Source organism: Pundamilia nyererei, unplaced genomic scaffold, assembly GCF_000239375.1.
Source record: "Pundamilia nyererei isolate P.nyererei 1_Seehausen unplaced genomic scaffold, PunNye1.0 scaffold00007, whole genome shotgun sequence".
Taxonomy (NCBI): Eukaryota; Metazoa; Chordata; class Actinopteri; order Cichliformes; family Cichlidae; genus Pundamilia; species Pundamilia nyererei.
The window spans coordinates 4,397,979-4,420,067 of NW_005187408.1; the positions used below are offsets into that span (position 1 = coordinate 4,397,979).

At 41.1% G+C, this 22,089-nt stretch overlaps 1 protein-coding gene across 1 annotated transcript in view; it reads right to left on the reverse strand.

The window, feature by feature from the left end:
• Window positions 1–22,089, reverse strand: part of cunh8orf34 (chromosome unknown C8orf34 homolog) — a 70,530-nt gene that overhangs the window by 15,476 nt on the left and 32,965 nt on the right. The window contains exons 8-11 of the mRNA XM_005722588.1: window positions 14,488–14,623; window positions 9,378–9,463; window positions 9,206–9,279; window positions 382–508 (exon numbers count right to left, since the gene is read on the reverse strand). Of these exons, the coding sequence (XP_005722645.1) occupies window positions 382–508; window positions 9,206–9,279; window positions 9,378–9,463; window positions 14,488–14,623 (423 nt within the window). The remainder of the gene's footprint in view (window positions 1–381; window positions 509–9,205; window positions 9,280–9,377; window positions 9,464–14,487; window positions 14,624–22,089) is intronic.

Below are 22,089 nucleotides of genomic sequence, written 5' to 3' on the forward strand. Positions count from 1 at the left end.
AAAGCAAGAGAATGAATTAATCAAAACATGCTAAAACCTTTATACGATGTAATAAAATGGCTCATTTTTTCTTTTTCTGGCTAATCCAGGGCTCCATAAGTCTTAGTTTTTAATTAACCAGGAAATTCCTTCCACCAAAAGCTGTGTATTCTTTTACTGGATAGCCCCCCCACCCCTCAAGTGCTATCTAAATCCCCTTCAGTTATATAAGACTCTATAGCTTTGTATGCCTGCATGTGTGCATGCGGGCACAGTGTTTTTGCTTTCAAAGAAAGAAGGCTTTTTGATCTGCCTCAGTCTCACAATTCATCATTATAGCTAATATCACATACAGACGCACACACACATAAAGCATGCAAACATACACATACAACTGCCTACCAGCAAGCTGTTTGCCCATGTTCTCCAGCTCTTTAGAAAAGAGGGAGTCGCCCAGTAGCAGGCCCGTCTGCCCGACAGAGCTCCCACCTCTCACAGCCTTCAGATCAGCCTCCCAGACAGCCTGACGCTAGTTAGCAAGGAAAACAGAAAGAGAGAAAAAGTCACATTAGAAGAAAGACCCTTCAATTAACTCTTTATATAATTTTCAGCGTTTGCTGGAAATATCTGAGCCATATCTGCTGGGGGAAAAAAAGAGCCAATTATTATTTTACGAGCTCAAGAAAAACACAAGAAACCACAGCAAGTGTAGATGAAAGCATACATCATGGAGTGCACTGTGTTAACTGAGTGCAGGGTGCTAGACAGTCAGTAGTGGTTCAGAGCATTTTTGTGTAACTATCAGTAAATCTATAGGAGCGTGTATGCACACCAGTCTGCTGGCAGCGAGCCTGGCAGCAGCAAATCTCGCGCTGCCAGTTACGGAGCAATAAATCAGCCACTTTGAATAGTTTCCAGAGTTTTTTTTTTAAATAGAGATGATCATATTCTAAAGCATATGAAATGAAAGAAATAAAAAGGCAGATTGGATCACTTATGTGTAGTTGCTGTGTTTGGCCTATTTTGCTCGTACCAATCATGGCCAAGTGTGTGATTTGACCTGTTAGACAGTCTAAACTTTGCCAAGTTCTTTAATGGCAGCATGCTTAATCCTCCTATTTTTTTTTCCTTTGATAGGACGCAAGTGGCCAGATGATCTGTTAAGTCAGTGGACCGAGCGTACATGAGCTCCAAGCACAGGTGAACAATAAAACCTGTCAGCCGTAATTCCACCTCCTGTAAGTTTGGTTTACACTAGATAAGTTATGATACCTCTGATGCCAGCACTTACATCATTTGATGTGCTAAGCACTTAATGGGAGACAGAGCTGACTAGACAAAGTGCTGACACAGAGTGAGGTTTGGAGACATCTGGTGATATACATAGAGAGAGGCTTCCAGCGGTCTTTAAAGACAATCCTGGGATAATCCCTTCACAGCAAAACCCGAGCACACGGCTGCGCAATATCACTAAAACAGTGAAATAGTTCAAAATGAAAACATCTTGCTATAATTTTTATGATTTTTATTTTGAAGTGCGAGGTACTTGATCCTATGCACGACAGACTACGAACATAAAACACAAGCCACAAAGTCCAACTTTAATAGAACAAATGTCAGAACACCTGTGACCACTGGAACCAAACCGATTCCACATGAAATCCTAGTTGAGGATAATTGCTTGAACAAGGTTATAAAAGAACACCTGTGAACACACACTTTCCTCCTGGGTTATATCTAATGCAACATAGCTGAGTGTGGTAAAAAATAAACAGTGTGAATGGGAGTGTAGGAAGAGCCGTGTTACCAGTAACGGAAGATGGAGTTGGTGACCTCACACAAACCTCCTATTTGGAAAAAAGACAAGCAAATGCTTTTGATTCGGCGAGAAGAATATCTGGTGGTGTCGGGCGCCGCGACGGACACTGGATAAAGTCAACCTCAAAAAAGCCATTACTCATAAAACTGCAAGATTTAACTTGGCCGAAGGATGAGAAAAGAAGCCTGATGAAGTGCAGAACACGCTTTGGTCAGTTACAACCAAAATAAATTTGTGTGGATCTGATGGTTTCCAGCATGTCTGGTGTGAACCTGGCCAATAACACCACAGAGGAGTGCATGAAACAAGGATGTGTGAGTGTAATGTTATGGGACTGCGTGAATGTCAAAGGTGCATGGACGGTCAGGGCAACTGAATACTAAATGGTGTTTTCATTCAGGGCAGCCACAAGAAGCTCAAGAGGAAAGGAATTTTACAACACGACGGTGTTCACAAACGCACAGGGGACAAGGATCTTTACGGGGAAAACTATGAGCTGGATAAGCGTGTCCTCTCACTAAAATCAAACAGATCCTTTGGAGATCTTCAGTGATAAAACCTCTGCAGCAAAGAGCGACTGAGAAGAACTGTGTGAATAATGAAGGAGTGAAAAACTGGCAACCATCAAACATAAAGGTGGGCAGACAAAATAGCCTTTTTATAAAAAGAAGAAGAAGAAGAAAATAAAAAAAAATTCACTGATCAGATTTTTGCATTGGGATTGTCCTTTTGGGTTAAGAGGTGTAGTTCTTAACACATTCGTCCTGCAAAAGGAAAATCCCCTGTCTGGAACACAAACTCAGGGGGTCGCCATACTCCTAATGCAGGTCCCATGCCCGGATAAATGGGAAGAGTGCATCATGAAGGTTATCTGTTGTAAAATCTGTGCAAAATCAGAAATATAAAAATATGCAGATCCATGGGCTGTGGCGACCTGCTAGGTAACAAGCAGCCAAAAATCCCAGTATATGCACAGGAAGGAATACACTCTATTATAAGAAGACTCTCTTAACATTTTAGTATTCTTGCACAAAGGGGAGGTTAACTCAGTTTGTTCTACAGTAACAAGTTAAGCTCCCCTCAAAGAGGACTGCAATGCTTAAAGAGTAGGTGTAGTGAAAAACAAGGGAAGCTGCCATCCTCTGATAAATGACAGAAGATCATTCCCAGGATCCATGGCATTGATCTTCATGCCTGTCAGATACATAAGGCCTTCTGTGGTCGTAGAACCACAACACCCAAGCCAATCTTTAATTACAGTCCTCATAAAGCAGCAAGGCGGGTTGAGTGCTACAAGTCAATCCCCTCCCCAGCTTTATTTCTTTCTCATTGGTGGTATCTCCCTAAATCCAACAGCATGACATCACACTGTCCTCCTCTTGCCTTTTATACTCAGCTCTGGCAAACAAGGCCACCAACAGATTCCCAATTTTAAGTGGACTTTACGTCGTTACATTTTAAAGCCCCGGTGCTTCGGATATCCAAAGTCCAAGTTGATTATATCAAAGATCAAATTTATCGTAGTGCCTTATTAAAGAGCTCGGTTTTATAAAAGCTTTTGATATACAATAGATCAACTATTATTAGCAACATCTACAACGCAACATCTGCATTGAGTTCTAAAGCTCTGCGGTAATCAGGACCATATATCCTGGAGACAGCAGACTGGAGGCCGAGGCTGATGGGACTCCACAGTCCCAAAGACCAGGAAAACCAAGCAAGCCTGTAAGAAATTCACCTCATCAGACAAGATCAATAAACAAACAGACAGTGCAATGAAAATATGACTGTTATTTCATTGGGTTTAGTGACGTCATACTAACAAAGTCACCTGGAAGATGTAATCGTGTATCAATATGGCATATTTGAAAATCATGTACAAAACAAAAATGCTACACAGGAGATGTTGGGGCACAAAATGGACTTGATTACACAGTGAGACGAAACAACAGAATGATGGAGAGTGGTTTCATTTAGCCATGGTTTAGAGCATCTATTGTTCTTATAACAAACAGTGCACGACGTGCGATATTTTAATCCTAGCGGCCGAAAAGACAGGAAGGAATGGCTTTTCATTTGCCAAATAAAAAGCGATTTTGCAATGACTTATAGTGTATTAATGTCAGTGGTGCAAAACTGGTATGATCTCCCTCCCACTATGATAAAACTAAAGAAAGCTTAAAGAGAAAAGGGGAAACCCTTCTGGTAAAACTTCTGGCTAACTAACAAACATGGGTCTTGTTTCTTACAAAATTGATTCCATGTTGAGAGCAAACAAGACAGAAAGAGAGAGGATAGACGTCTAGAGTCAAATATTTTATAGCCTGCATGTGTGGAGCTATACGTGTGTGGTCAGCAGTAATAATCACCGCAATCTGGGGTTTGGTCCAACATGGCCCCTCCACACAACAAGGACTGCCGGGGGTGTGTGCATGCAGTCACAGGGGTTTGAGCGTACTGCTGGCTTTGCGAGCACAATTGATGGACTCTTGTTGTGGTCAGGCCTGGGTTGCATAGGGACTAATATACACAAAACACACACAGGACCTTGCACCGAGACACACTATTTGATCATCTCTCATTTCAGCTTATTATTTGAGGCTTTTAACTGCTTCACTTGAAGTATTGGGGCTCCTTTGGGTTATAAATGCTCTGGCTGATAGGATTTGCTATTACGAGTGTTTGGATGTTTAGTGTACGTCACTACCACAGTACCTTTAGTGGACTGCACTAAAGGTACTGCAGTTCTCCTTAAACACAAGTGGATCACTCCATATAAAATCTACTAAATTTGAAGTCAAATGTTCCCACCAAACCACCTTAGAATCAGCTTTTCTTTTCTTTTTTTTTGGTGCAATAACTTTACTATGTTTAAGAAGTAAAACAAAAGTTTATCTTCATGATATAGCTTTGAGCTTTAATCATCAGGAGATATATCATAGTTCTTTCTGTGTCATAAAAAGCTGAAGCTGACTGATTTATTTGCAGGCTGATTTTGTCGGCTGCCATCTGCTACTTGATGACATATGAATGAATGAATATGAATGGCTCTGGTTAGCACTGTTGCTGCACAGCAAGAAATTCCTGAGTTCAATTCCACCATCAGGCCGGGGTCTTTCTGTGTGGAGTTTGCATGTTCTCCCCGTGTTTGCGTGGGTTCTTCCCACAGTCCAAAGACATGCAGTTAGTGGGGATAGGTTAATTGATCAATCTAAATTGCCCATAGGTGTGAATGGTTGTCTCTTTCTTTGTGTTAGCCCTGTGACAGACTGGCGACCTGTCTAGGGTGTACCCTGCCTCTCGCCCTATGACAGCTGGGACAGGCTCCAGCGCCTCCCACGACCCTGAAAAGGATAAGCGGAAGCGAATGGATGGATGGATGAAGTATTAGCGTTTATGAAAGCTGATTAATGAGACGTAAAAATTTAAGAAGAGACAGGAGAAACAACCATGTTATGGGTGTTGGCATTACACAGTTTGGCCACCAGAGGGCACTTTGTTACCTGTTCGCAAGACACGCACGTGGAACGCCACAAAGACAACCGACTGTTAGTTGGGCAGAGGGTAAAGAAGTACATAAAGAACTACACATGAGATTTTTAGTAAAATGTATTTGTCTTGTATGTCTGAGAGAAAAAAAATATCAGCAGTCATAGAGGAATTCCAGATTTTTTAAATCGCCAAATATCGGTATTTATCTAAAAAAATCTATATCAGTCAAGCTGTAATAACAATTTTGTTACATAGTCATGTTTTAGCACTTGCAAAATGACATGTCTGTGAAATAAAGAAACATCTTTAAAATTCCTGCCACACACAGGCCGGGATCACCGAGGGTGTCAGGTTTAGTTTAGTGATTAAAGGCCAAAAAGCTGTTACAAGCTCATAGCGCAATAAAGCAGCAACCTACAAAACAGCCCTCTTCTTTTCACCCTTTTCTTTGCTAACATGAAGTTTTGGATCAGTCACATCCTTTGCTACTTCAGCAGCAGCAGGAGATAACCACCGACTTTAGCCTTGTCTGTACCTCGTTTCCTTCATACTCGTTTTTAATTTTGAAAAAGCTTCCTTGGTTATAACTATCAACGATCGAGCTCCTGCCAGAAGCCAACAACGAGGAGCTTGGCCTGAGCTCTCTCTGCAGTGCGCTCGCACAAAAAACTGTGTGCCAGGTGGTGTAAAGTAGACCTGCTGCATGAAAGACACTCTGCGGACCCTTATTTGGTGTGAGATTAATCTGGGCATAGTGAGAGCTGACATACAGACTTAAAACGGGTATCACATGCCAAAAGAAACTCAGCATAAAGTGAAGCATGACATTTTTCTCTCTGTGAATTTTCATCTCGAGCCTCATGAACCCTTTATGTCATCGGGCCTCAGGGTTGAAGCTCTGGTAAGCCAGTGCATTAAATACTGACGAGTACCCAGCCAGTCCTGTGTTTTTTATAGAATCAGGTGTAGTGATGCGTCAGTGCTGTACAGCTGAAAAGTCTTGTGTATTCTGGGGAATTATCTGAAGTGGAAAGAAACAAAAAGTGGGTCACATATTCTGTCATATCTTTACATGGATTAATCAGCTAAGCTTAACACTAAGAAAATGAATTTATTACAGGTTTTCTAAATAACTCACTTTGCTTTTGCAGCCCCATCTAAGTTGCATGGCTGTGGGAGAATATGGGATGTGAGAGTTAGCACTCACACTTTTAATGAATTCCTGTTGTTTTGGCTTATAGCAGAATCACCTAATGGATTTTATGGACTTGCATACAGAGCTCAGAGGCTCACTCATCCAACCACAGCCAAAAGCAGACAGGATATTGACAATAACACAGTTAGGCTTTTACTCAAGTGCTCCAAAGACCGACTTTATGACACACTGCCTGTTCTTAAATCAGAGAAAAACAACGAGTGTCAATAGAAGTGCAAATGAGATGAGTCTTTACAAGAGTCTGCGGGAAAAAATATATTTTTACTGCACTGTACTTCAAAATTTAGCTGAAGCCTTAGAATCAGTGTGCCATAACACAAAAGATTAGTTTTTGTATGTGTGACATCTTGGAGTTCATTTCCCAAAACTTTAAAAAAGAAAATGTTAAAGATGTGAAAGTGCTTCAACGTATTAGCCTGCAACAGACTCTCCAGGATGTACACTGCTTCTTGTCCTATGATGCTAGGCGAGGTTTCAGCATCTCCCATGACTCTAAACTGGAAAAATGGAGGAAAAATAGATAGATGGATCTATTACAAGAAATTCCCTAACAGAAATCTCTCCATCATTGTAAGCGAAAATCATTTTAGTGCACAGGCAAATAAAGAAAAACAGAAAATCCTGTAAATCCAAAACAAAGCTTTTGGCAGATTACACCAGCACTTGCCTCGTGTGGCTACGCTGTGCGATTTGCTCAGATGACAACCATACATGCGTGTCTGTGGAGGTGTGGGGAGCAGACTGCTGCCAAATATAAAAAGCCATACAGCCAAGATTCCTTCGGAAACAGAAATAAACCCTCATAACGGTTCTGCTTCGCATCTCTCACACACACAGCACTGCATCACACTAATTATCTTATTTCCAGCATACAAGTGAGCAGTTTCCCTTGGCATATTTTACGATGGTAACACCCATACCACTCAGAGCAAATCTGATTAACACATATCACTTAAGAGTTACAAAGGAAAGTGGGAGAATTTTGGGGGGAATTTACGCCTGGCTATTGCTTTAGGAAAGAATTTGTCTTTATGGGGCAATTATCACCTAAAGGGAGCTGGCAGAGACTAATAATGATAACCGTTAAGAGTGTTTACTTTCCAACATCTCCAGGGCATTTACTGCCCAAACCAGGGCTTGTCTACAATACAGGGCTCTACTTTATTTATGGACAGTTGTAAATGCTAATAATAAAATATGTCTTCAAACTTTTAAGAGCCAAAAAAAAATAAAAGAAAAATGCAATGACCACTGCGACAAGAGAGGAAGCACCAAGACACTTTTCTACCAGCGTAATGAAATCTTATGTCTTTACTCTGTGCAAAGACATAAGATTTCATTACACTTTCATTCATTACTTTATTCGAGTTATTTGTACTCCTACCCCCCACCTCCCGCCGAATAAACCATAAAAGAAAAAAAAAAATTTCCACACTGCTTAGTCATTTTACTCCACAAGCCCCTGGACGACTAGCTGAACTTACAAGCTATTACAAATTGCATTTGCCTTTCGAAGAGGGCCAAATATAAGCAATTAAGCACAAAACAAGCACGGTTACTTGCAGCACTATAGGTTACAGGAGATATTTGCACTTGCAGAGTCCATATGGGACCTATTAGCGCACTGTTCTCTAAGTTGCCAGACAAGGCTTAACCTGTGAAGATTGCAGTGTAGCGGCAGGATGGAGTGTCTAATCCCTTGTTGCGCACAGCTACAAACTAGTGGTTAAATGTGGATGTGAAGGTCATTGGAAAGGAGAAATAAAAGGCACAGGCTAAATTGATCGACTTAACTCTTCCAGATTTATTAAAACTCTGTTACTCTGTGCTGGTTGCGGTCAAGCCTCAGCTTTTCGGTTCTAAATCCTTCTGTGCGTTGTGTCAAAGAAAACACTTGTAAAATGCTGGGAATTAGTGTGACTGGCATGTTAAGGTCCAAATGTCTACAGTTTCAGGATGGAGGCTATTGTATTTGGCTAAATCCGTCAGAGCTCCGACTACTTTAGTCCTTCAGTTTCTAAAGGTCTGCTCCCAGTTAGTCTGGAGCCTCTCTGCATCTGCTCCACACACGGAGCACTGCACTGGCTCCTTTCGTTCTTAAAAAAAAGCAGTAAAAAGCCTTGTCTAACACTTAGATTGGGCAATTATATTTAAAAAAAAAAAGGTATTGGCTTTTCGGAGAGGTAATTATACAAAGGTACCGGCGTCTTAGCTGAACGCTTTATTAACAGCATGTGCCTTTGACTGAGTCTGGTGTGCGCCACGTAAGGCCACTATAGATTTCTTCCCTGAAGCGTCTGAGGTTTATCACGCCACTTTGCTATTCAACAAACCTTTGTGTACCTACTGTAACCCAGAAATATTTAGATCCATTATCAAACCCATCTAAATCTCCTGCGGCTGTTACGTCGCTCGATATTCTTTTCGTGTATTCCTTTCAAACTGCACACAAGAGCTGTGAAAGGCAAGCAAAGTGATGCAGGGAGAGTTTTAATTGGGGCTGTTTAGCGCTATCAGCTGTTGTGTAAGCTGAAATCCCCACATGAAGATGGATCACTTTTACTCGGGCCTTGTTCTGTTAACGAGGGGCTCGAGGTGGTTTTGAGACAATAGCAGTCGAGGAGGAGAGAGCGACAAGGTAATTGATGGTTGTAAAGCGATCTTAATTGTTTGGTGATGGATGTAGGGAGGACACTTACAGAGCCTGACATCTGAGATAAGGTGTCGCATTCCTGGAGTCGTCCCGCCACTGTGTCCAACCCGGGCAAAGGAGCTGCTCCAGACGATACGCACAAACGAGGGAAAAAGGAAGGATAAAGCAGAATGAAACGGCATAAAGATTTTATATATTAAGTATGAACTGCAACTTACAAGATATATCAGGTACAGCTTGTTCAGATATGTGTGGCCTATGCTCCTCTTCTGATCTGCTGTCTGATAGTGTGTCTCCCTGCAACCTGGAAAACAACACACAACATAAACTTGCACTGCAGCGCATGTTTGGACATTGAAAGTCAGATAACAAAAAAACAAGCCAGCCTCAATCAGTCTGAGGTGATGATACAATGAGGAAATGTTTAGCGAAACGTTCGGCAAAATCTGGATCGGCACGGAGGTCGGTTTCAGGTCACAAACTTTTTGGTTTTTGCTGAAATTAAATATGAATAATAATGAAGAAACGACAGTAATGCACGAATAGACGATGTGTACACAGGCAGCAGCACCTCCACTATCCCTATGCTTATAAAAACATAAAACTGAAGATGAAGAAGAAAAAATAAAAACCCACACGCAGCTACTATTTTTCCCTGACATCATTCAGTTACTGTTTTTTATCAGAATGTGTTCCAAGCCCCTATTGCTTTTTTTTTAAAGATAACACCGTGGACTGAAAGGGAAGTGGGTCTGACAGATTTGGCTGTCTTAAGGTAGCAAAAGATTTGGGCTGCCCAGAGATAGTGAAGTAAACTGCAAATGAAAGACAAACAGCCTTTTCTCGTTTCACCTTTCAGCAAGAAGAGAAAAATGCTATTTAAATGCATTTATGCTCTTCTAAAATGCTCTATATACTCACTATAGCTGTAACTGTAAATCACATCATATGTCAAATTTGTGCACGCACCATGTTGGCATCAAATTCTTTATACCTCATACTGTTTCCATGTCATGAGAGCAACCATTAGCTGAAGAGAAAGGAAAGCAATCCCTATGCCTTTATGGCACAGCTGCATTCCCAGCTGCAGGGCCTCCTTGTTTCTACCTCTACATCGAGACTAAAGGCACAGCGCAACTTCTTAAAGTGTATTCTATTTCTTTCCTTCTTTAGACATCCCTCTCCTCGTCTCCCCCCCCCTCTTTAATGGTCTTTATAAGACCATTAAAAGTACCCAAGATGACTATCAAAAGGCCTTCCCATTCTCTGAACAAAAGCTACTCATAGCCGCAAGTCTTGACTACAATTCCCCTAGTGCATTCCTGATATGAAAGCAATTAATTTAATGAGAACGACAAGTCCAAAAGAAGTTTGTGGAAATCTATCCATTTCCTTAAAACCGCACTGCCAGCTACTTCAGAGCAGGCCTAAGATCTGGGATGCGTTTGCACACAGGAGATTTTGTGGCGGGAGTACATGCTCTTTAAATGAACTGATCAGGCCAATAAGGGAGGTGGATGAAATGTTGGTGTGACCACAGTTATAGCCCAAAAGGCAGAAACGTGGCCACAACACACAGGCCACACAGCATTTTGCACTTCAACCAACCAGCAGAGAGCCACTGGAAGCTGCATGTTTTCAGACCTGCCACTGCTGGTTAAGAGGCACACTGGCTGACTGGAGCATTTGGTGGTGTGGCCAGTGTCTGGACAGAAAGGACGGAAAAGGACGTTGGCAAGGGAAGGTGTCTTAGAAGTCAGGGATCGGTTTCAATACGGGGTCAGTGAGTTCAAAGAGAAAAGCGATCCTGCAATGCAAAGTTGACATTTTGTTCTTATTATGGTGCCCAAATGGGAACCGAGTTATCGCCTTCACACTGTGGGTGTGAAATTAGGTGTCACTATTTCCTGGTTTGGGGTAGTGCATGGTAGAGCCAAGTGGTTCGGTCTCATTTGCGCAGACTGATAGACCTCACTGACCTGTAAAAAAAAACACAAGGGAAGCTGGATTCGAATGTGTCTGACTGAGGGGTGACGGGTATGTGAGGAATGCTTATCCAGCTTGGGCCAGTGTTCACAGTTCCCTGCTGAGCCAAGCAAGCCTCTGGTATCTTTGTGTGAGTTATAAAATATTGCAAAGATTCCCCTCAGTCATGTCAATACTAAAATGAACTAACATGAGCAGTACTGCAAGGTCACATCTCTCAATAAGTCTCACTGATGCTGAAGGACAGATGCACGTGTTAGTTTTCTGAAGAACAATTTTAAAGCTTCAGCGAATCTCATCAAGGTAAAAGTAGACAGTTTGAAACCTGTGTCCAGGCTGCCTTATGTGTGCATCCATGAATACCTGAGTCTGTGCACGTATGAACTTCTGCACAACCCTAATTTGAGAAATCTGTCTTCTCAAAACAGCACAAAGGGCAAGCCATGCGTGCAGCACTTTTCCAGCTTACTGATCTGTTTATGGCCCTTAGACTACCCAAAAATGACTTTGAAAGACCACAGCTCCTTTGCCAATAAAACTTGGGAAAGATTCGGTGGTCAGGTTAAAGAGGACAAAACAAGAATTTGGCCTCAGCCGAAAGGATAAAGGAAGACAGAGAAAGGGAACAGATGTTTGACATTTCAGTAACAAAAAAAAAAAAACCTTCACAAGAGCCAAAAATGACTCCAGATACAGATGCTGCTTTGCTTTGCCACTAATTCCACCATGGGACAAAAGGTATAAACAACTCGCTTAAAAACATCAAGTCGATAAACTGCCAACAAAAATCCAGCGATAGCCTTCATCCTCCTGCACAAACCTTTGACAACAACCCGCAGCCTGCGTGTGGAACGAAACTGATAAGCTGCATGAATGAAAGAAGAGTTTGAAACAAACAAATTCCAGACCCCAACCAGTGGAGGCTGTGCAGGCAGATTTGTGCCTGGCGTCTCATCAAGAAGATACCGTTTATCTTTGACTGGCATCAAGGAAGAGTTTTGCCCACACCTGCCTACGGTATCACACCCAAAACTCAGAAATCTGAGCACCAGACTGACGATGTGAATCTGAGGGAAACAGGAAATGTGTCTGAGGAGAAAAACTGTGATAACAAGAGAGAGGGTGATAATGGAGACAATTATCCTCGCTAGAGCTGATTTGTGAAAACAAGCAACACTGGAATGGACTTCAGATATGATATTATTCTCTGCTACCTCTAATACAAATGCAGAGACAGGAAATGGAGGGTAAGAAAAGGATAAGAAAGAAGTGTTGGATGTTTGAAAGAAAAAAATGGATGCAGCAGGCGCTACGGTATAGTTTTGACAAATGAACTGTAGAGGAAAATTTACAGAAATTGTTTAGCATTTCAGTCGGGAGATGAATTTGTTTCAGTTCTTGCTGAGACTTTGATGAGGAGATTATCTAGTAAAAAAAACAGTAAGTGTGACTTTGCGTGGGGTTAAGAGCTGAGCAATTTCCTGGATTTGGGCAATAATTTAACATAATCCTGGAAAAACAGCTATTTGTCACCTATTTACTGCCTCCAGTCTTTAAGCTAAGATAAGCAGTTATCGCAACAGCATTAATCTATTTACCTAACTACTAGAAAGAACAAGTCTTCTCAACTGGTTATACTTTCTTAAGGAAAGCTGTTTTATATTATTACAAAACTCAAAAAATGTTGTAAATAACACTAGAGACAGACGAGGAGTGGAGAGAGAGTGGATCCAAAGGCAGACTCTGGAGACGGACAGGAACTAAAAGCGAGCCTTTATTTACGGCTCTATGAAAGGCAAACAAAAAGCAAAAGGGAGACAAAGAGTAAACCAACAAAAACCTAAACTGGGAAAACAACTAAATACTAAGTGCATGGCACATGAAGACCTGAAACCTGAGACATGAAAAACCTGAGACTTGTAAACATGGGGGAAGATGAGCAGGGTGGCTGAACAAACAATTCAACAACAGGCAGAGGAAGACAGAGGACTAAATACACAGTGGATAACGAGACGGTGGGAAACAGGAAGGAAACACAGCCTGAACTAATCAGACGCAAAGACACGCAAAACTGAACACGCTGAACCCTGGACAAGGGACTATCAAAATAAAACATGAAACATGAAACATACACTAAGACACGGACTAGACAGTGGAACCAGGGAAGACAGACATGGGAACATGACCGACTGGGGAGACAGAAAGAGAGCACACAAAACAGACACAGGAGAAACATAAAGACAAGGATGTTTAGGTGTGAGACACAGTAACAAAACCCTAAAAACTAGAATGTATAAATATAACCAAAGCAGAAAATAACTAAGAGAACTAGAAATACAAATGGAAAAGCAAGGAAACTGAACCATGAATAACACTAAATCAAAGAATATTAATTAACCAGCAACACAAACACAGACCCAGGACCATGTCGTACCAATACCAATGTCGCACCTTATGTACGGGAGAGCAGTGTGTCATGATTTATGAGATGAAGTTTTTTTCCATAGTTCATGTTTGAGGTATATTTCTTTCATCCAAGGCAATTATTTTACACATTCAGCGGGCTATGTACTGAACTTAGAGGATAGAAACAAAGTATCAATCCTATCATTTATCATTAGTCATAAATAATCTATCATTGTAAAATTCATCAGCCTATTCTTTTTCTAAGAAAAGGTTAATCCATGAAAAAAATTTCCAAAAACACGTGACTTCATGCAGAGGTGTATACTACTCCTTTCACCAACCCCTACAGTCTGGCTTTTTTGGTTCTATTAAATGAAGTTGCAAGCTGAAAAAAATGAAACGTCTGTTTTTCAAACTAACTATTCTGATGTATTATAATGATTGTGTTGTTCTTTTGCTCAGTTGTGCCCTTGAGCCTCGCTTTTTCTTTCAGTTCTAAGGAGAACCAGTTTGATTTGGTCTTGTAATAGAGTAGTACACATCGTAGCTTAAAATCTTTACTTGTCTGACAGCTCCCACAGGGAACACCGTTCATCCCTGCTACCAGAAAAAAACGTTTTATGGAGCGGCATTTTGAGACTGTAATGGAATCTACAAACGATCCAGACACTTGACTAGCTCCATGCTGACATGCGAAACAAATGCAAACGGAGAACGATGAAGACGATTAAATGCTTTTAAAAACATATTCATGTTATTAACCACTGCATGTGTGAAGATGTTTGTGAAAGGTTTGTTGAGAAGACAGATTATATACACACATATTAGTACTAATGTTTTATAGAGGTAAAAACACGGACGTTTCAAACTTTGGGGCAGAACTGTGCGTATATTCTCCGTCCACTGTGCCAGAAAAGAGAAGGTAGAAACATTTACCTGGCACACCTAGAGCAGATGTTGAGTGTAACTTTGGCCTGTGGTTCAGGCTGATAGGAGCTGCGTCCTTGGCTGAACTTACTGCCGGATAGAACCAGCCCTGTCACACCCTCCATCCGCAGGTCATCCAGGTCCTCTGGGAGCAGAGAGGGAGTAACACAGAGAGACAGCAACAGGGAAAGGAAAGCAAAGAAAATGGAGTGAAAACAAGAGACAGAAAGGACAGTTATTAATCATACTTTGGTATCTCCCTCCACTAACGATCCCCTGTGATGACAGTCTGCTAAGAGCCAAACGAGCAAGCAAGCACATCACAGTAAATAGACACTCGGCTTAGCCCTGCTGCTGTGCTGCTTCACACACACTCCATAGGCATGGATCCACAAAAAAGTGCAGAATCATAAAGTTCACATGAATAACACTTTGTTATGAGGAATGATTTTAACAAGGTGATGACAGGACCGCATTATTCCTGCACAGAAACAGGAAGGTTAACAAGCTGAACTGGACAAAGAACAATATGGAGAAAAAACGAGTGGTAAGATGGAAGGAAAGGGTGACGGAGAGGTGGAAAACTGGGTTTTGTCTGATCTCTTACTGTGTCCTGAAGAGCAAACAGTTGCAGAGCACACACACACATAGACTCTCTCCCCTCTGTCTCTAAAGAAGTATATAAGACACAGAGCACACTACAAATGTCTTTAATAGACAGAGGACAAACACCACAGAGGAATAAATCACACCAGTAACATGATTTATGAAAAAAACTGGTGATGTTGAATAGTTACAGACTTTAAACTGTCCATTAATACAATTCTAGTATCAAAGGGAAGAGTCTGAATCAGCCAGTCCATTTTGGTTTTGAGTGCATCCCCAAGAGATAAAACATACTGCAGTATTTTCTGTGTCACGGTCCTTTCCGTGAGAACGAATAGCGTGCGGGTGTTTTGGCGTCTTCCTCTGTGAAATGTGCTGTTCAAGTTTTTTAAATGTTTAAATCAACATTTTGAACGGTCACCATAACAATATTTCTCCCATTTTTCTCAGACCAGATGAATATCTGAGCTTTGCCAATTGGGGTGAGGGGGCGGAGGTCACCTTCAGGCCAGACAGTGTACTCGAGCTTCTCGCTGCCATTGTTTCTGCTCGTATACACGTAGCACAGTACGTGCCTGACTGTCTGCGTATCTGTGTGTCTAGTTACTTGAAACCAACAGTGATACTTTTCATTTTGCGATTACATTACCTGGCCCCTGGTTTAGGGGGGGGAGAAATAATGGGCCTCACACCTTGAAAGAGGAGAATGCATGACTAATCACCTGGATTAGATTGGATGACACTTGCTCATGAGAACTCTCTCGCTCCATCCATCAGCTCGGCACAAAGCCAGAAAATCTCATCTGTCTCTTCTCGCCTTTGTGTGAAATCATTGCAACAAGACGGCTAAAAGTCTTCCTTCGGTCGTATTTGTTATCCACCTATCCTGACACTGCTACGTAAAAGAAAGTCAGGACAGATGGCAGTTAATAGATTTTTAGTGTTATGTCACAAACAACTACCGCTAGCTACATTTTAAAAAGGAATGAAAAGTATTCAGAGCATCACCTTTCACAAAACAATTCCTAGAAACATTCCCACTGTCAACTACATGCCTGATCTGCAATTCTGCAGCTTTTTTTTTTCAACTTTAATTGTAGTTATGCACTGGGGTTGCTGTCTGTGACATCCTGTAGTCAGAAAGCCTTGTTATGAAGGATGCCCCTCAAGAAATATTACATGCACGGTTTGTTGGCTTTTCAAGTGATGGAGCAGTAGTACTAAGGGGCCCATTAAAGAGGAATAGTCATACTCCTGGGAGAAAAGATCAAACTTAACCTGACTGTCATTCACTGTATCATTTTAGTTACTTACAGTTAGTCCAAATGCTGTAAAATGTATTCAGAGTAGAGTTATTTGCACGTATTTTGCAGATCTTTTCAAACTGTTGAATTTTGACACCATTTCAAATTAAATATTGAAATACTGGCTAAATAACACTAAAATAAAGAGGGATTGAATTCTGGCATGTTAAGCCATTTGTATTCCTGCATTTGTCTGCGAGTGACTAAAAGGGAAAAGGTGATACTGTGAATATTCATTTCAATTTTTAAACCTGTTTTGTTGTTTTGAATTGCACTCTGATATTAGCCAACAATGCATGTATTAGCGTGCCACAGCACTACATTGTTACAGCCTCAGTGGCCATAGTTAGTCCTGTTAAGAGCTGGTTAAAACAAAGCATTTCTTTAGCACACAAAAATACATATTTATATCCACAGAAACGCTACTGAAATCACACAGATCAACTGCCTCCACCTCACCCTATCCCTCTGCATCTCCTCCTTCATTACATCCATGAGTTTCCTTTGAGATTTTCCTCTTCTCCTGTCTGGCAGCTCCACATTTAGCATCCTTTGTCCACTTCGTCCACTATCCCTCCTCTGCACATGCCAGCTTTGACTGTCTAACTGTATAACCAGTAGCCTTTATGAGCTCTCTTCTCTTTTATTGGTTTGTTTATTCCCACTTGTTTGCCGTCATAAAAAGTAAATGTTTTCATGGTTTCAGAAATATGTAAAATACACAACCACATTCTCTTAAGAAGCAGAACTTATGTGTTGGTCGTGGCACAGAATGTGTTGAAAATATGTCCCAGCATCAAAGAAACAAAGCAATTTTAAAGTTACCTTGTCAGTAAAACCCTTGTCTAAAATTATGTTAAAATCTTTTGCAAAGTTTTTTGGTTTTCTTCTACATTTGATAATATGTTGCTCAATTCCACACTGCCAGAGAAAAAGGGCTGTTTTAGTGTTTAGTGAAGGACAGATAGGATACACTCCAGTGATACCCTTAAGCAGCGCAATATTAAATGTCCCATTCATCATGGAATGCATTGGAGGGGTGGGGACAAAGAGAGCCACCAGCAATTTGAGCAATTTTCTGGTCGTGGGAACTGCTCCGTTTTGGGTCTTCACTCTTTTCCTATTTTCTCTTCATCCATTCACACTTCCATCCATTCTTTCGGCAACTGACTAACATGGCATGCCGGATTTTCTTTGGGTCACAGCCTGTGGTACAAATCATTAGCTGACACTTGGAAATATTCACTTGTGAGACTGCAGCTTTCATGAAACACTAAAAGAATAACAGGGACCAGTTCTGACCCTGAAAAATGAACATGACTTCGGTATGCACAGCTGCTTGTCACTTCAACTCCCATTTTGTCTTTTTAACTTGTTTCCTTCTGGTCAAGATAACATGACACAGTAAGGAAGAGAGAGAGCTCTGCCTGAAGAAAGAGGACTCCAATCTCAGGCACTTAGTGGTTACTGAGATAAACGAAATTTTTGTCTGCATCTTACACACAAAAAAAACTGATTAAACTGCGGCTAAATGAAATGCAAGAGAAGCTCAAACATTCTGAAATGAGTCACCAAACCTGAACTTGACCTGACCTGCCAAAAGCACAGGAAACTAGCATATGCAGACAATATCAAGAACTGCAAATGGAAAGTAAAGAGTTTTTTTAAAAATTGAGTTTATGAGCATGTGCGTGCATGAAAGTGAAGCAGCAAAAATTGCTGACCTACTACAAAACTGAATCAGCGTGAAGACCTGCCACTAGCTGCCCCGACTGTAGCTGTTCTATGGGTGCGCATTTTGGTGTCCTTATTAGCTCTCAGAAATAAACTGCATAAATGACAAAGATGGCTTTTAGAAAACAAACAGTTCTTTCGTGAGTTAAAGTTTTGTCTTGCCAGGAACAGGCTTTGAAGGAGGGTGTTTCCCTTCATCTGTGCAACAGCAGTCTGAACTGCATCCATGTCGGCCCTCACGCTGAATCCAACTTTCCGCTGGAGAGAAGTGACAGATTTCTGTGTTGACACCATCCTATCTCTGAGGAAGGCCTGTGCATGGAGTGCTAAAATGATGAATTTGTATCCCGTGGGATAAGGTTTGGGTGTTAACATTATATATGAGTCCTTTTATAAGCTGGGCTTGAGGTCTGAATATGACAGCAGAAACTGTTTATTAGTCAGGAAAATTTGATTTTTGTCATCCCGCACGCAAAGTCATAGAGTATGACACCAATTAATATTTAATTTGCAAAAGGACTTTTTGTGTTGGGACAAAAAAAAAAAATAGCACGTCTGGAAACAATATATATGAAAACCTTTAAAGTTGTATTTAACGGTAACAGCTGTTCTACACACAAATAAAAAAAAAGTGTTACATATGCCACCTATACTGTTAACACAGAAATTCAAGTGACACTGAATGAATTATCATCAAGCCAACAAAAGTGCCAAAAACTGCAGTTCCTCTAATGGCCACATGAGGCTGTAACATTTTTACAGCCAGAATAGAAAATTTACTTTAGCGTCTATAAATTATTTAATTGTTTACAATACGACACTCATACAATGGGTGACTTTTTTAAAGACGCATCCATCCATCTATCTCCTAAAGCAATTATGCAAAGAAGCTGGATCCTTTCCCAGCTGTCTTAGGATGAGAGGAGGGGTACACTCTGGACAGGCTGCCAGTCTATTGTATTCACTCTCACACTCACATATACTGCAAGACTAATATAGAATTACCATTTAAACTAACACCATACATGTCTTAGGACTCTGGGAAGAAGCTGGAGTATGTGGTAGAAGCCCTAACAGGCACACAACGAACACGCAAACTCCAAGCAGAAAAGCACCACCCTTTGCTAGGCTTCACCTCCGCTAATTAGAGTCACTGAACAGAGGACTCGCAGCTGTGTTTGTTTTGTTGGCACCTTCTGGAGCATTTTTAATGCAATTATCTGAAAAATAATATGCTTGCTGTGCATTACAGCATGCCCAACATGTTGGAATTATAGTACTTCATTAGACTGTTAATTAGCGCTAATTATCCTGTTTCCATGTCTGTGCACCACACCCCTTCAATCTATGGATGCAGCTTGCTAACCTAGCTTGCTAGCGTTAGCTCATAACTTAGCATTTTAAACCAAAATAAGGTCAACAAGTTTTGTTTTAAATGACAAAATAACAATTGAATTTTTAAAATAACAATGTAATGCGTTACTGTACTAAATTCAGAAAGTACATTACAATTATTTCATTACTTGCATTACATTAGATTAAGGTTCTTTTTTCTTCCTGTAGACTTTCATTACTGATTTCAGTTTTTGTGCTGGGAGGAGGAAAATGGTGGAGTGATCTATAGCTTTTGAGGAATGGAGACATTCCACCACAGACAGATATTACTTTTATTTTTATTTATTTTTTACTTTTATTTTTATTGCACAGAAGGACAAGATCATGATGGTGAAACAACTGCATTATACTGCTAACAAAACTGTCTGTCTGCACAGACAGCAGTCTAACAAGAAGCTAGCCAAGGATTTGCTTTGTGCTGTCAGTTTTGTATTCATACATAAAAACTAAAACATCCCATCTGTGTCTTCATTACAATTAGGGATTTCTATTAGTGTGTGGACCTGTAAGTTTATATTGCTAACTGGTAATTATGTGACAATGTGTTTCAGTTCAACGTAACAATTAGTGTAACAAATTACTCAACTGGTGACATCATAGTGGTTGTGTCCATCTTTGACATACAGTCTATGATTATTACACATCACACAAGCTATACTTCTTTAACTTTTCTTAAGTTAATACCCAACTTCAAGCTGAAGATCAAAAGAATAGTACATTATGTGTGTGTAAATGTTATTTTCTTGTGTTGTGTAAAAGACATGGGTACTCCCCACGTTCACAGCAGAGCCCAGCATGTATCCCGCACAATAACACTATGATAAGTTTACAATGTGCTTCCTGTGAGACTAGTTTACCCAAAGACCAGGACAGCCTCATGGGCCTCAGTCTAGACACAACAAACGTCTGTCCACACTCGCCTGTTTGTCAGCCCTGTCACATTTTCACTCCCCAGGCACCAGGGCAGCCATGCGTGCTCCCCCCCTCGTCTAACGATGACACGGCAGATAAATAAAATGGATCTACACTGGGGTGGAGTATGGTGGGAGAGGAACGGAAACTATTCAAGCGATGCAATCCCAACAAAAGGCCCAAGCGCTCAGGAATTCCGTGCCGCAATCACTCACTTGCGCTACAGTAGGGAAGGAAAGGAGACGAGCAAAGCACCCAGATAAAGAGAACTTGTCTATCTCTAAGTTTCCATGTAATTTCATGTTGTTTGGATAGCGACGGACTGGCTGTCTCTTTCCTACTCTTCCTAGGCTAAAAAAAGAGCTGAAGTCATAATTAGCACACTAGCTTCACAAATAACATAATATACACCTTCTCAGATGATGCGCTGACAGATGTAATGGGTGGAATCAGCTCAACCTCACACATGGAGGGAAGGGACACGCACGCACACAAGTACTCACTCCATCTCCCACATAGAATCCATGGCGTTTCATCAAGTGCTGTGAATTATTGGGTCTCATCGATGTGAAATAATTGAATTTTCCATTCTTTCATGAGCAGTGGTGACAGGTAACCACAAAACACTGGGCTCTAATTAATAGTCTCTATGTGACACATGCCTCGCTCCTTACGGTGCGCAGTTGAAAAGCTGCGCTTACTCACAGATGGGAACGCACATGTGTGAGCAACATACTCAGACTTACAGATAAAAAAGGCGCACGGCAACACATACAGTGACACTTGCAGACCCCACACTTTTGCTGGCCTCACACACACACACACACACAGCCAGCATTTGTGTTTCATTAAACCTCAAGCACCATGCCTCCACTCGGTGGTTAGTCGTCACACAGACATCTTTGATGTGATTCGCGACAAAGACACATTTGTTTGGCTTTGTAATAAAAACAATATTCCATCTTACATTTTATAATTATGTCTCAGCTTTCAATAGCACCCTCTCCCCCACGACCCCCTCCTCTCCTGGCCTAAAAATACGCCTGTTAGGCTCCAAGCCCTCGCAGCTCAGAGCGCAGCAGTAAAAACCCTGATCAGAATCAGATGGGGGACACACATGAGCGGGGTAACATCACAGCTCAGTGAGGCCTGTGGAAAGTCTCATCACAGACCTGGTGCAAACCTCCTTTTAACTCGCTTTCTAACCGCAAATATCGCCGAGATTAGGACGTCAGCGTAGACACGGCCAAGCTTGATGTATTGATGGATTACGATCCCAGTCATTATACTGGGATAAAGATTCTTTATTGGTGTTTTATTACACATATTTCAAAATTAACAGGACTTGATCGTCAAGAAAGCATTTCACATGTACTACATAATAAAAATACATGGAAACATCTGTCTGCCAAGAGCAAGGTTGCCATCTACAGCTCAAAACAATGACGTTAATCACTCAGAGAGAAGTGTGCCTAGGCAAGAAGCAAATAGGAGAAATTACTGAGAAACAGCTATTAAAATATCAAAGATGAGTGATGGAATAATGTGGTAGGTAGCACCATACAAGCAATACATTCATTTGAGCTGGAAGCTCCTTTTGGAGATCACTGCTTGTTTTTGATAACTCCATAGATACAGCAACATAGTTTTAAATAACTTC